Source organism: Malurus melanocephalus, unplaced genomic scaffold, assembly GCF_030028575.1.
Source record: "Malurus melanocephalus ecotype Western Australia unplaced genomic scaffold, MMel_1.1 scaffold_393, whole genome shotgun sequence".
In the NCBI taxonomy this organism is placed as follows: domain Eukaryota; kingdom Metazoa; phylum Chordata; class Aves; order Passeriformes; family Maluridae; genus Malurus; species Malurus melanocephalus.
The window spans coordinates 207,123-220,940 of record NW_026623625.1 but is presented as its reverse complement, the minus strand read 5'-3'; the positions used below and the strand labels follow the sequence as shown (position 1 = coordinate 220,940).

Sequence of the window (13,818 nt, the reverse complement as noted above, 5' to 3'; positions counted from 1 at the left end):
GACCATGCAYGGGCCTCAGCACTTCTGCTGAAGGAAGAAAAGATTGTGGGAATGTTGCTGTTCAGTACTCTGCATCCCTTTATTTTGCCAGCCTTGGTCAAACCGAAGTGAACTTAGGAGAGGAAGAATTTGGCTCTAAGCTCCCTCAGCTGAGCCAACCTCCGTTGGTCAGTGTGGTATTTTGGGACTGGCTCTTTGCACACCCCTAAGTGGTGAGAATTCGGGAGAAAGTAGCTGGGAGACTGGGCAGCGAAAGAAAATATAAAATGCAAGAGTAACATGATCGTTAAAACAACAAAGAAACGGAAAGAAAGACAACATAAAAAGAACAGGGAACAGTTAAATTTTCAGAATTGCTTTTCTCTCCAAATACACGGTTATATTGGTCATGCAGCTTTTTCAAACCAGCCATGCACCAAAATAAGCAAAAATTGAAAGCTGCAAAAGCTGCAGCAGTGCCAAAGTCCTCTGGGTGTGAGTTATGAAACTACTTCATGTAGCCAAAAGAAAACATGTTATCCAGCAGCTGCTGTTGAATTTTTGCTTGGTGCCATTGCAATAGCAAGTCTGGTTCAGAAGCACAGATCAGAGCAGCAGCTTTATCTCAAGCCCACCAACCTGTCTCTCAGAAGATAGGACAGTGACTTTCTTGACCTGGACACACAAAGCGTGTTAAGGTTCAGTTGTYTTGTAATAAAACATACAGGAACAGCAGCAAAGAAGCCCCTGGCAAAAAAACCCTTTGGCCTCTAAGGCAGGKTGAAGGTACAACCAAGACAAGGAGCAATGGCTTTGCACCATGATTTACCATCCTTAAATTACCATCTGATTTATGATGCTTCAACACATGCAGGTGAAGGAAAGTTTTCTCCCTGGTSAGTGCCTGGGGAAGATGCATTTCTGAAAGTTCCTACCAGGACATGTCCATTGGCACCTCAGAGCAAGATCACTTCAAAGAGGACCAGATTAAAGGAATTTCCAGAAATGCAAATCCAAGGTTGACACCAGTTCTTGAAGTGCTGCAGACCCACTGCAGCCTTAGGTGGGATAAGCCCCCACCATCCAGTTTTGGTGACCAAGAGTCCTACGAGATCTCAGTGTGTCACCTTGCAAGAAATTCTTCACAAAAAATAACATTCTTAAACTGCAGCTGTGGTGCTTGAGAGGCTCTGCCCTGTCCCACCCACACCCCAAAACACCCACACCCCAAAACACCCACACCCCAAAACACACAGGGCACTGCGGGCAGAGCTCTGCTACCCACATTCCTGGGGAATCTACACGGAGGCTCAGCAACAAAGGGCAAAGTCTGTCCAATGAGTTAAACAGGGTAATCCCAATGATAGGGTGSCCAGAGAAGCTGTGGCTGCCCCTCARTCCCTGGCAGTGTCCAAGGCCAGGCTGGATTGAGTTTGGAGCACCCTGGTCTAYGGAAGRTGTCCCTGCCYAYGGCAAGAGTGGRWCTGAAWGGRCTTTAAGGTCCCTTCCAATCCAAACCATTCTGGGACTGTGTAACAACCAACCATGATTAAGATTGTTTTGGTCATCTCATTTTTCAAGCAGGCAAAAAAAAGCCCTTTACCTGTCCTGGCTTTACTCCAAACTTTGAGGGGCCTGTAGTAAACTTGGTGTTAAACCCCTTGCGCATGTTACAATAACCCTCCATCCACTGCAAGATTATTTCCTCATTAGTATCTGCCTTGTTTGAAGATTAAATACTAGCTCATCTGCAGGGCTGTGGGGAGAAAGGGGAAAAGCTGAGCTTAAACCAGGAGAGTCTCCAACTGCCACTACTTGCAGTCAGGATGCCATTTTTCTGTTGCAATAAAAAATTGCATTTTCTACTTCAAAGGCTGATTACCACAGGCACTAACTACAGTTTTACTCATAAGCTCCAAACTTGAGCCACCAGTATGACACAGAGGTGTCTGTCACCTAAGAAAAAACAGTCGGTAACTGGTTTTTCCTTGAAAAATTACCTTTTTAGGGAAATTAGCAGAGAAACTGTGAGTGTATGTGGTTACTAACACACAGTTCCTGGAAGAAGGCAGATTTCAGTCATCTTTGAATAGCCCTGCTGTGGCCACCTGAGGAGTCTTCTCAAAGCCTCCACAGCAGATCAGCACCCAGAGTTCCTAATACAAGTCTAAATCCAATGATGCACCAGATTAACTGGAGAATAAAGTAATTTTGGAAAAATTATCCCATTCCRGTGCTTCTCCATTGCATAATCTGCAATATTATCTCTGAAAGAGTAATTTAGGTCTTTGGATTTTGGGTTTGTCAGGGATTTTTCCACATTTTGGGGAGATCCAGGAATGAATCAATCCCCAAAAACACCATGGGAAGGGCTTTCTAGCATCACAGCGACTGCAACACTAGGAAAAGCAGCATGAAAACAGTAAAGGAATTCCTACATCCTTCTCTAGCAAAAAAATCCCATTTATATGATACTACGACTAGTATCACAGTTCAAAGTTCGATTCCCTCAGAGAACATTCTGCATGTTCTAGGTCAATATGAACTATTAAAATCCAAAATAAGCAGAAGCTAAGGGGAGTTGAGGCTGAGTCTACACTGCAAATCCACCCTTGGAATAACCCATGCCAAGGTACTCACTCCATCCGCTCCCGTGGGRATCTGCCCGTTGACATTGAGGCTCCGGAACGGGGAGTGAGTGGACAAACGTTTGTCCCACTCACTCGGCCGAGGCTCTGGGACYGACTCCATGAAGTTCTTCTTCAACTCACTGATGTTGGCGTGGTGCTTCTTGATTTCTTCCTGGGTCTTATCTAGATCCTAGCAGCAAAAGGACAGGGTAAGTGAAGGGACACGGAGAGGCCCGGACTGCCTAGGCTGTGCTTTGCAAAGCTGCGCTCAGCAGAGCTGCTGCCAACTTCCCAAACTGTGCTCACACTGCAAACACACAAAGGGAGTGTCCTCTCTCCTCCTCTTTGATTAATTGGGATAAACTGCAGTCACGGAACAGTCTTCTCCAAGAGCAGGACACAGCATTGGTTCATCTCAAGCTACTCCAAAATCAGATAACAGCTGAGCTGGATTTTCCCCAAACAGGAGTTGCCAGACTGTTTGTTTGGGTTATTTAACCTAATGCCTCTAAATTGTGTGGTTTAGCTTTCTTTTCCCTCTGCTAGCCTGAATATTTCAGGTATCAATACAATTAATGATCAATAATACGTTTTCCCAAGTTTACTTCCTCTCTTCATACCTATTTCTCTTTCATCCTAGCAGGAATTATCTTTGCTACCAGAATATCCTCATTACCATTTTTCTCCTCCCTCTAATCTCATCCTTCCAGGAGGTACCATAGGAGGTTTTAAACTTCAGAGATTAAGATGAGATAATTTTTTTGAAAAAAAATCAAACTGAAACTTCGTTTTTTGCTGGATCACTCAAGAAACTCCTGCTAAAATTTTTCATCTGGAAAAAGTCAGATTTTTACTCTGTGATGCCAGTGTACAGCATAAACACACAGACTTCAAGGCAAATCARCTTGTTAAAAATAGTTTTTCCTTGCAAGCAAACCAGAGGTTGTAGAAAAGAAAGCTTTTGCATAAGCCAAACAATTTCTCTGGACAGCACCAAAAAGCAGCAAGAAGGGGGGAAAGCAAGATCAGTAAAAACATCACTGGGAAATTTAACTTTTAGTTTTTATTCAGCCCATTGATTTCACAAGATGGGAGAGCAAACTCATCCCTAAAGGACAGGCTCTCCCAAAAATCTTCATCCCTGCAGCACACCCAGAACACAGMACCCCCCTCCACAGGGCTAAACCCTAATTGCTTCATTAACAGCATTTACACTTTTTGGCACAGTTCTAGGGAGAAAAGAACAAATTCTGGCTTCCATCCTAGATAAAAGTGTAAGACAAGTGCCTGTTAGGTAGGAAAGAAAAGCAGAAATGAGTCTGATGTGGGATAAATCCCTGCCTGGGTCAAGAACCCTCCAGCTGCTCCTGACTCAGAGAGAAGGAGCACCTTAAATTTGGAACACTGTGCAGGTGCAGGGCTGGGAGGGCTCACAGAGGAGCAAAGCCATGAGGAACCACGTGGAGCCAGGTCTGGGAAGCACCTTGAGGAACCAGCTTGCTCAGTGTCTCCCTTCCCCTCCGTTTTGCCCTTTCTGTGGGAACCTGGCACACGTGGAGCATTGAAAGGCTTTCAGTAAAATCAACAGATTGGAAGGGTGAGGTCTGCCAGGAAAATATCTGATCTGCCAAGTGCATGGATTAAAAAAATAATGGGAATAAAGGGGGTGAGCTGCTGGGTCAGCCCTGTTGTAGGGGAGGGCTGGAGCAACAGGACTGTGGGAAGGGGAGGGAAAGGGCTCRGAGGCAAGTATTACACTGACAGAAAAAAAGGCATTTAGAAGCAATGACAAAGCTCTGTTTGGGGTTGGGGAATTGGAGCTGCTGGAGTTGGGTGAGAAAGCAACAGGCAGAATCTTCAGAGTGTTCCGGTGGCGGCAGCTGAACTTTCCYCATCATGTGCAGACCCTTCACTTGTGACTTAAAGCTCTAGGTAGCAGTCCAAAAAATATAAAACCAAAACCAAAAACCACCACAAAAAAAATCAAAAAACAAAAAMCAAACAAACAAAAACAAACCCAACAAAAAAAACCCCACTCAGAAGCTGAAAAACTTTGAAAATTCTAAGGAAAAGTCAGTTAGTACACTCCACTTTCAAGAAATACCATCAGGGAAACCCTATGAGCTGCTAGTGCTGCAAGTTTGAGTAGACACACATAACACAGGACCACAGTATCAGAAGCCACAAAACATCTCCATAACAGAATGTATTAAAAAATAAAATATATGATTGGCATAGTCTATTCTGAGACTGTGCTTGGGTGAAACCAAGTACAAAGGGCTCCCAAATCCAAAGGGAAGAGCTGTAACGTGGAGGGATGAGCCACACACAACCATCGAGCCTGTCAGATCCACAAGGACCTGGCACCCAGGCAGGAGGGGGCCCGGGGGTGGTGAGGCACTGCAAGGCCAGGAAGGGATGGGAGGAGGATGGCAAAGCTGAAAACACCACTGCACCATCCAAAAGGATCCCTCCTGCCTAAAGCAAAGTGGACAYTGTGGTGGCCTGGACACCAGTGAGGTGACAATTTCATAGAATTCTGGAATGGTCTGCACGGGAAGGGAACTTCCAGCCGATCCCATTCTCCCCCTGCCATGCACAGGGACACCTCCCACTATCCCAGATTGCTCCAAGTCCTGTCCAACCTGGCCTTGGACACTTCCAGGGATGGGGCAGCCACAGTTGCTCTGGGCAATCTGCTCCAATTTCACCTGCAGCTTATCCTGAATTTTTAATTTTCACCCACTGGCTTTTCTCCCCCAAAAATAATTTGTTTCAAGCAATCAAAAACCAGTTAATGAGTCTCCCATAACAATCCATGACCCCCTGAGCAGACTGCAGGTCCCAGAGCAGATTTAAGCAGTGCCAATCATGTATTTTGGGTAGGTATGARAGAATGAAAGTCAGAAGAGGAAGAAGGAAGAAGGCCTGCACATCATCATGTTTACTGTCACCATGCAGAAGCATAACTAAAAAAATCAAATCAAAAGGTCTTTCATGCAAGAGCATGCAAAAACAGAGGCAGCAGCAGAAAAGGAAGAAATTCAGCGCAGATGCAGAAGGTTTAGCAAATGCAACTCAAAAAAGCTTCAAGTTCATACAAACCTCCAACATTAAATTGCTATGCCTGATATAAATGTTTTCACCATCTAGCCTCTTTGATTTCTTCTGTGAAAATGAAAGAAAAGGGGGAAACAAAACAAAACAAAAAAAAAAAAGCACAAAAAATTAAAATGTTGGTCTTGCGGGATCAATAAATCGGCAAATTAAAAAAGTTAACTCAAGGTTGGGAGTGCAGTGCTGTGGCAGCGTGGGGAGGGAATTCCCACTGGGAATGGAGGTCTGGCTGATGTAGAATGGGAGATGCAATGAKTCCTTTAAAGAGACAGCTCCCGGGAGGGGGCCCTGGCTCTGGCCACAAAGAGACAATTGCTGCTTTTCTGCAGAAGCCTCACACAATCACCACAGCACCTTCCTGAGAGATGCAGGCCCATCCCTGGCCAATCTCAGCTATGAGGCTGCACTGCCTGGGGGGACTTCTACAAGGTCTCAATGTGCACAGCAACTGCACCTTAACCACCCTAACCCATCTTGGATGCATCTGTATTACTAATCAGTACCAAAAGATCTTTCTCCTGATTTTTTTTTTTTTTTTTTACATTTCCTGCAATGCAGGCTACATTTAGTTTGTAACTAATTTGTTACAGAGAAGATAAATTTCATAAATCAAACCAAGTGTGGGTTTTTTGAACATTCAACATGCATAATTTTAACAATCAGGTTGTCTATGGGACAAAAAGCTATTAATTTCCAAATCAAGTATTTGATAGTTTAAAGAAAACCAGCACCCCAACCCAAAGCCCATGAAGAAACTGGAGCACTGTCTTTTTAAACAGGTTATAGATKCATGAATGATATGGGAGATTTGGCCAGTGAAAGGGCAAAATGGCTAACCTTCCTCATTCTTATCAGCTCTTCCTCTTTTTCTGCAGGCTGCTGCTGTTGGGCAGTGATAAAAAAAAAAAAAAAAAAGAGTTGTTGTTTCATTTAACTATGTTGAACATTGGAAAAAAAAAAAAAGTGTGCACAACCTAAACTGAATTATTAGCACAAACCTGGGGCTGGGCACCATTCGTGATGGGGACTGTGACCTCAATGTGTGCTTTCCTCACCTACATTTAAGAAATAAATGGGTAAAAACATTTCTTGTTAGTAGATTTGTTTCAAGAAACCATTTAGTTTCCAAACACAGCTGCATAAAGTTGGTTTTGAAGTGCTGGGGGAACATGCAAAAACCAACATGCAGCCCTGGGCAGGGGTTAATGACACAGCAGCTCCCCGACACTCTGTTAGTCAACAGCATGTTAAATAATTCCTCCATCTTGAGAATTATTTGTATTTGAAACCAGTGCTCTCCAGTGCTTCTGAAGAAGGGCTTCCCACTTGCATTAGCTTGGCCAGGCAATGTTTTCAAATGGCATTTGCAGCTGGATCTACCAGTGAAATCCAAACAAAGCAACATGCTCAAATTAACACAGACCTTCTCAAAACCAGAAATTATTCACAGGTATTATGTTGGCAGAGGCAGTAAGAAGAGGCACAGCTACAAAACGAAGCCTAACTTCACAAATTAAGTTCTTTCCTGTCCATAAGTAGAGTGCCAAGATTGCCTTAACATTCTAAGGGAAGTATTTTAAGGGAACTGGAATGTCAAGTATGCTGAAGGCAAAAGCATGAGTGGGTGTTAAAARAAGTGATGCAGCTCCATTGGAGAAACAGTAAATTTGGTACGTTCAAATCCAGAGTTTCCTCTATATTTGAGGGGGAAAAAGAATCCAATGTTTAAGCATTTAGGAATAAACCTGTAATAAATTAGATGGGACGCGTAAAATATCCCTGTTCTCAGTGTAACACTGGGGAGGTGGTGCAGCCAGGCAGGAACTCTGTGCTCTGATCCCCACCCCACAGTGCCAGCCTGTACTTCCCTTCAGCATTTTCATTAAAAAGTTACTGTTCACGCAGGCCATGGAATTTTTTTAAGCAACTGCTCTTTCTTCATTTCACTCTCTCAACTTTAATTAACAGGCATGTCTCTTGTAGATGTTCACACAAGMCTGCAAGGTATGTTATAGAATATGTGACTTYCACAATGCTGAGAACMRCTAAATTTTGGAGTAATGTGAAAGYTGTGTCTCAGGGCAAACACTTCTGCTGCACCACTGCAATGTTTCAAAAATTCAGTAAGATCTGCAGAATATTAAGGATACTGTAATATCAACAATAATTTTACACATTATTCTGACTTACTASAACAGCACACACATATCAATCCAAGCAAGGACCTCAGATATTTGCAGAAAGATCAAATAGTGGTTAAAAATACTGCATTTAAACAATAAATTCCCCAAGTCTCACCAGTGCCATTTTCAACTGAGGTTTTAGTCCAGTTTGCAGCACTGYATTACCATCTCTCCCACAGAAAGCCTATCAATGTGAAAAACATTCTGGCACTGGGCTGCAGACCAGATCCATTATCACTRATTTCACTGGAATTCCCTCCTGCTTTCATACCAGGAATCAGGGGCCACAGCCCAGCCACGGGTGAGACCTGAACTCCAGTTCCATGATCATGTGCAGCTCTTGTCAGAGTTTTTAACTATCTGTCAGGAGGCTGCACTTGCTTTGACTACAACCACCAAAACTTGGCTGTCCTGGAGCTCCTTCTCCCACCTGGAATGTCAGGGCTGGGATTTCCTGGCACCCAGATCTCCTGACACTTGGGAGAGTGACAAACCCCATGTCTCCCAGGACAGAGCTGCTGCTTTGGGGTGACTTCTCAAGCGATGCTCCAGCCCAGCTCTTCCCAAGAAACTCCACTCTGACCTACCCTTGAAGCATCCACTGGCTCCTTGGCTTTCTCCGCTGAGAATTCTTCGCGTCTCACATCAGATTTTGCTGTTTCCTTCACTACTTTAGATGCAGCCATGTCCTTCACCTCGGGCTTAGCTGGGGCTGACTCTGCAGGGTGGCTCTGAGCGATGGCTGGGGCTGAGGTGGGCCGGGGACTCCGTTCTGGGGTTATCACAGCCACTGCTGAGGATGGGGGATAGACAGGGACAAAGTTCAGAGYAGGTAATTTTCCAAAGCACTAGGTAAACTCTTTCCAAATTACAGTGCTGTCATTTATAAAGAAAGAGAGGAGAAGGAAAAAAAAAGAGGAAAGAAATAAAGATGTTGAGCGGAGCAGCTTGTGCATTTAGTACAGGAGACTTAAGATTATTTTCCTKATGGTTTAAATAAAATCAAATAAAACTCCACACCAGATGGCTTACAAAAAGCAAGCTTGCACTCTGCAGAGCAGCCACACCAGAAAGGCAAATCTATTTTTGACATTGTACCATGGATTTCTGGGTCCTTCACACAACTGACACAGACTCCACTCCATTGCAACCAGAAAATAGACACAGCGTGAGGAATTCTGGACTCATGGGCATCTTCTCAACCAGACACAGATGGTTTCCAAAAGAGAAACACAGGCTTTCCCCTCTCTCCCCCAAAAATAATGAACAAGCATTGCTCTAGAAAACTTYTCATAAACTTCCAGGTGGGTTTCAAGACAGACTGGGGCTGCATGTCTGAGCTGGGTATTTTCAAGGCAGCGCAGTAGGAAGATACTCAGCACCTCCAGGCCAGTGACAGTGCAGAAATGAACAGCATGTGGCCAAAAATCATCTTTTCAGCGGACAACAGTCTTAATTACAAGCACTAGGTCCACACAAAATCAACTGCCTACTCCTTTCCTGCAATTTCTCATTTGCCCAATCCCAAGGAAACATTCAAGCCAAAGTGGTGTGACAAAGCAAGCCCAAATAAACTCCCTGTGTGTATCTAGGGAAACAATAAGATATTTGTTTCTCCTCATGTTGGTTTTTATGGATGTTTCACTAAAAAGATATCCTATCACATAAAATGACATCTTTGACATGGTYTCACATTCCCCAGGTCACAGTCTGCAGCAGGACCATACTGTGTATCCTACCCCAGCCAACACAAGGTCACTCCTGTCCAGCCAGCAAAGACACTAGAAAATTTGGTTAAAACAGAAATTGTAATTTCAAGCAATTCCTTAGTAAGAATTCTTATTATACTGAAAAGTAACATCTCATCTGTGTGTTAATAAAACATAGAGAGAATATGCACATGGCCAAAAATGTACAAGGCAAAGGGAATAAAAGAAACTGAGTTTCCAGAGACTGGAATTACACTTCCAAAAGAAACTCCTGGATACCACAGCCTATTGTAAACCACCTTAAAGCCCACCAACCACCGCCAGCTCTGCTCCCTCCCTGCTCCTCAGCACAGCAGTTCATTTCTGCGACCCAGACACTGTGTTATCCTCTTTGAAGGACAATCCGTGCTGTGTCCTGTTGTATTCATGTCACAGAAGCAGTCACAGCGCTGGGAAGATTGTACAGAGGTGAGATGGCAGGGATGGCCAGGATGCTGAGTGTGCAAAGCTGTCATTGGGGTGATATCTGACTCCTTTGGGAATGGCTCTAGTTCTCTCACCATCATTTTCTCCTCCTCCTCCTCCTCCTCCCCCACCACCTCCTCCTCCTCTCAATACTGCCAAGATGACGTTTGGCTAAAAAAATTATGGATGTGTTAAAATGCCACCTCAAAGAGGAAGCAGCAAAGTCACCAGTAAATTTGCAGAGCCACCTCTCCTGCTGCTCTCSCAGAGCATGAAGACATGCAGGAAAAATCATAACAGACACCAAGCTTTTCCTTTGCCATCCAACCATGAGTACTGCACTGCCAGAACTGTATTTTAGTTACAKTTCCTTGATTAATCACCTTTGGCTATTTTGACACATGATTTAAACACAGTAAAAAGGACTGCCCCAAAATATGAAATATACAGTATAGCTTGGAACTGGATGATCTTTAAGGTCCCTTCCAACCCAAACCATTCCAGAATCCTACAAATGATCACCACCACCATGGCCATCACCTCACCAACAGTCCCTACTGGGAACAGAAAAGTTAGCACAAGGAAAAGTGCAGAGSTGGATGAGAAGGGGCAGCTACAGCAGGAGAGCCCTGGATGTGCTGGGTCTGACACCAGCTGATCTTAGAGCTGCTGCCACACAACCCATGGACTACAGAATCACAGAATCTGCTGAGCTGGAGGAGACCCACAGGGATCMCTGAGTCCRATTCCTGGCCCTGCACAGGACATCTCARCCATCCCATCTGGTGCCTGAAATCGGTGTCTCAATGCCCCTGGAGCTCAGGCAYCCTTGGGGCCAAGACCATCCTCCAATGGTTTTCATACTAATCAAAGACACATGTGATGCTCCCAGTTACCTCCCTCTATGGCTTCAATCTCCTGTTCCAGCAACAAATAATCAACTCTACTTTGAATTATGATTAATATGAATCTGTCTGCAGCAGCAATGTTRCTCTAACATCCTTCCACACTAGGGAAGTAGCAGCTCCCTAGTGATGAAATAAAGTGGAATGTAGGTGACCTCCAGTAATCCCAGATCTCATAGTCTGATTTCCAGGCACTGCACATTCCTACAGCYCAGGAGAACAAACCTCACAAGAAGGGACAGTAAGGGAGGAGCATTAAGAGGCCACACTCATCTCCACACACAGCCAGGAGTGGCACGGCACCCCCTCACTGCACACAGTGCACACCTGAAAAGCAGCAACACAGCAAAGGCAGGGGTGATTTCAGTGCCAACMAACACCACCACAACCAGTGTAACCTCTGTCCTACAGCACTGCATCACTTCACCCCAGCAGCAACAGCACAGGAGCCTCCAGTGCCAAACACCGCTGCGGCTGTACCTGACCGTGGCTGCACCAGCTCCGCTGAYTTTGGCTTCACAACAGGAACCTTAACCACCTCTACCTTCTCCTCCTCCTCTTCCTCCTCTGCAATGGGTTTCATTTCAAAAGTYTCAAGAGTGTGTTTGGCTAGAAAGAGGTTTGCAGTTGTTAATGGGGGTTGGGGATCCACACAGACACATGATGGTCACCACAGCAAGGAGTGAGGAGATCCCTCTCAGTGGCTGGGAACAGCCAGGAGGTTTGCAAGGCAGCTCAACAGCAATTTTCCACCATGGAATTGTGTGTCAGTCTTTCTAGTGCTGTTAGACCCAACAGTGTATTGGATGAGAGGAGAAAAGAACACAAAAATAAGCTTTATGGGCTCCTTGCCCAGGAAGGGAGACGTGGGATGTGAACAGCTCTCAAGTGTGGAACTGGGAAGGACTCTGCCAGCAAAGTCTGGAGGGATGCAGGTGCTGGCTGGCAAAATCCAGGAAAAACACATCCAGATAAAAACCTRCCTAAAAACTAGCAGTTTTAATTAAATGTACTTGAGTGATCAACTTCAAGTCTACCCTGGTGTCTGAAATTCCCCTCCTTCTGCTTTTACAGCATTGGGCTTTCCCCATCAAGAAATGCTGATTAGTGAGGATTCAAGGCATGCCCACAGTGGGGAAATTTGCCACACTTCAAAAAAACTTGATCTAGAYGCAGTCAAAAGTACACTGTAAAAAATTCTGGGTGGAAAGTGGATACCCAAAGCATTGCCATATGACTTATCTCCAGCCCTGAAACACCACAGGTGTGATGAAGTGATSAAGACTGCAAATATTTGCAATACTGCTGCTGTGATATACTTATTAGTATTCAAATGYGCTATTATACCTACACACCTCTTAAGGAYATYAATATTTACTAATAGTACCTATCCYACAAAAATTCCAAGCCCCACAATGTAAAATGGGTAGTATTTCTCAAACTCTGAAAAAAACCCGACCCAAAGTGGCAAGGAGGTCCTGGGATGAAGAATTTCAGAAGATTCACAAGAAGTTTCAAGATCAAAATTTAAAGTTTTCCAATCCACATATAAAAACCAACCCAAATTTAACATGAGTTCTCAAGTGCCTGCACATCCCAAACTTTTCCCCACCTCCCCATAAGTACAGTCTCCTGTAGGTGCAAGGTGGAAATTTAAGGAGTCTCCTGGAGCTGGGCCGTGTCTCCTCTCACTGCAAAACTCTTCTAGCAAAGAAATGAGAAGAGAAAGCCACCAGATTTGATGAAACTTGGAATTGTCAGGAACAAGCACRTAGAGGATAGGAAAGGCACTGCAGAGAGCTTTAGCCACCACCACAGCTATACCTGGCTTCTCTCGGATCTGATCCGCAGGTTTTGATTCAGGAACCTCAACCACCACCACCTCCTTCTGCTTCTCTTCCTCTACGGCTCTGAACTCAACCTTTTGAGTCGCACGTTTAGCTGAAGAAACGGGGCACATGTTAACAACCGCCCGCACAGCAAAGGGGGCATGACTGTCACATTCCCAGGCTGCTCTTTTCCAAGCTCACACATCTGGATKCAGGACTGCAGCTGTGATTTCTCTACTCATCTGGGGTCATCATGGCATGGCCAGGAGGCAACCAGCAGSACTGGTCCCCTCGCCTGAGGAACCTCACATGCCCAGGCTGCAGGGAAGCTGGAATATGGCTTCACTGCTGTATGGAGCTCAAAACATCCCTCCAGCTTCAGGCACAAGCCCAGGCTTGAGATGTCACTAAGACCAGGAGCAGGGACAGCCTGACTGCTGCTGACCACAGGATGCTGGGGCAGCTCTGGTCCTCCCAGGCTGCAGCACAAACTCAGGGCTCAAAGCAACATGGTCCCTGCTCCATCAGGTGTCTGTGGTGCACARGGATGCTTCTCTTTTCCTGGATCCTCACTCTTAGTGCACAGGGATGATCCTCTTTCCCTGGATCTTAGTACCCTGTAATTCACATCACATGGACCAAACTTGGGCACTCCCTTTTCCATGCCTCACCTCCTCATCCATCCCTTCTAAAAATCTCAAGGATGAGCCCACCTGACTGTCACACCTCAACTCCAAACTGAGCATCGCTTTAAGGGACACCAAAAAAGTTTCCATCGTTGCAAAAAATCTACCCCTCATGTAAAACTATGGAATTTAAGATGTTATGTYAAACAAAACAAACAGAATGGCATAATACCTGATTTTCTAAAGGAAAATGCTTTGAGATTGGATGAGGAAGTATCTTTACAAGAAGAACTTTGCCATAAGCCTTCAGCACCCATCTATATCCTTTTTGTCAGTCAGTTCTGCTGGGACCACCCTTGGTATGCATTTTTGTTT

At 44.8% G+C, this 13,818-nt stretch overlaps 1 protein-coding gene across 22 annotated transcripts in view; it reads right to left on the bottom strand.

The window, feature by feature from the left end:
* Positions 1 to 13,818, bottom strand: part of EPB41 (erythrocyte membrane protein band 4.1) — a 93,790-nt gene that overhangs the window by 19,301 nt on the left and 60,671 nt on the right. For 7 of the 22 annotated variants that reach the window (XM_057379201.1, XM_057379202.1, XM_057379188.1 and 4 more), the window contains exons 12-18: positions 12,813 to 12,929; positions 11,469 to 11,597; positions 8,497 to 8,702; positions 6,725 to 6,781; positions 6,564 to 6,608; positions 5,715 to 5,777; positions 2,620 to 2,799 (exon numbers count right to left, since the gene is read on the bottom strand). In XM_057379201.1, coding sequence (XP_057235184.1) covers positions 2,620 to 2,799; positions 5,715 to 5,777; positions 6,564 to 6,608; positions 6,725 to 6,781; positions 8,497 to 8,702; positions 11,469 to 11,597; positions 12,813 to 12,929 — 797 coding nt within the window. Of the gene's footprint in view, positions 1 to 319; positions 655 to 2,619; positions 2,800 to 5,714; positions 5,778 to 6,563; positions 6,609 to 6,724; positions 6,782 to 8,496; positions 8,703 to 11,468; positions 11,598 to 12,812; positions 12,930 to 13,818 lie in introns of those variants that run through there. The other 15 variants (XM_057379209.1, XM_057379205.1, XM_057379190.1 and 12 more) reach the window with 15 other exon arrangements.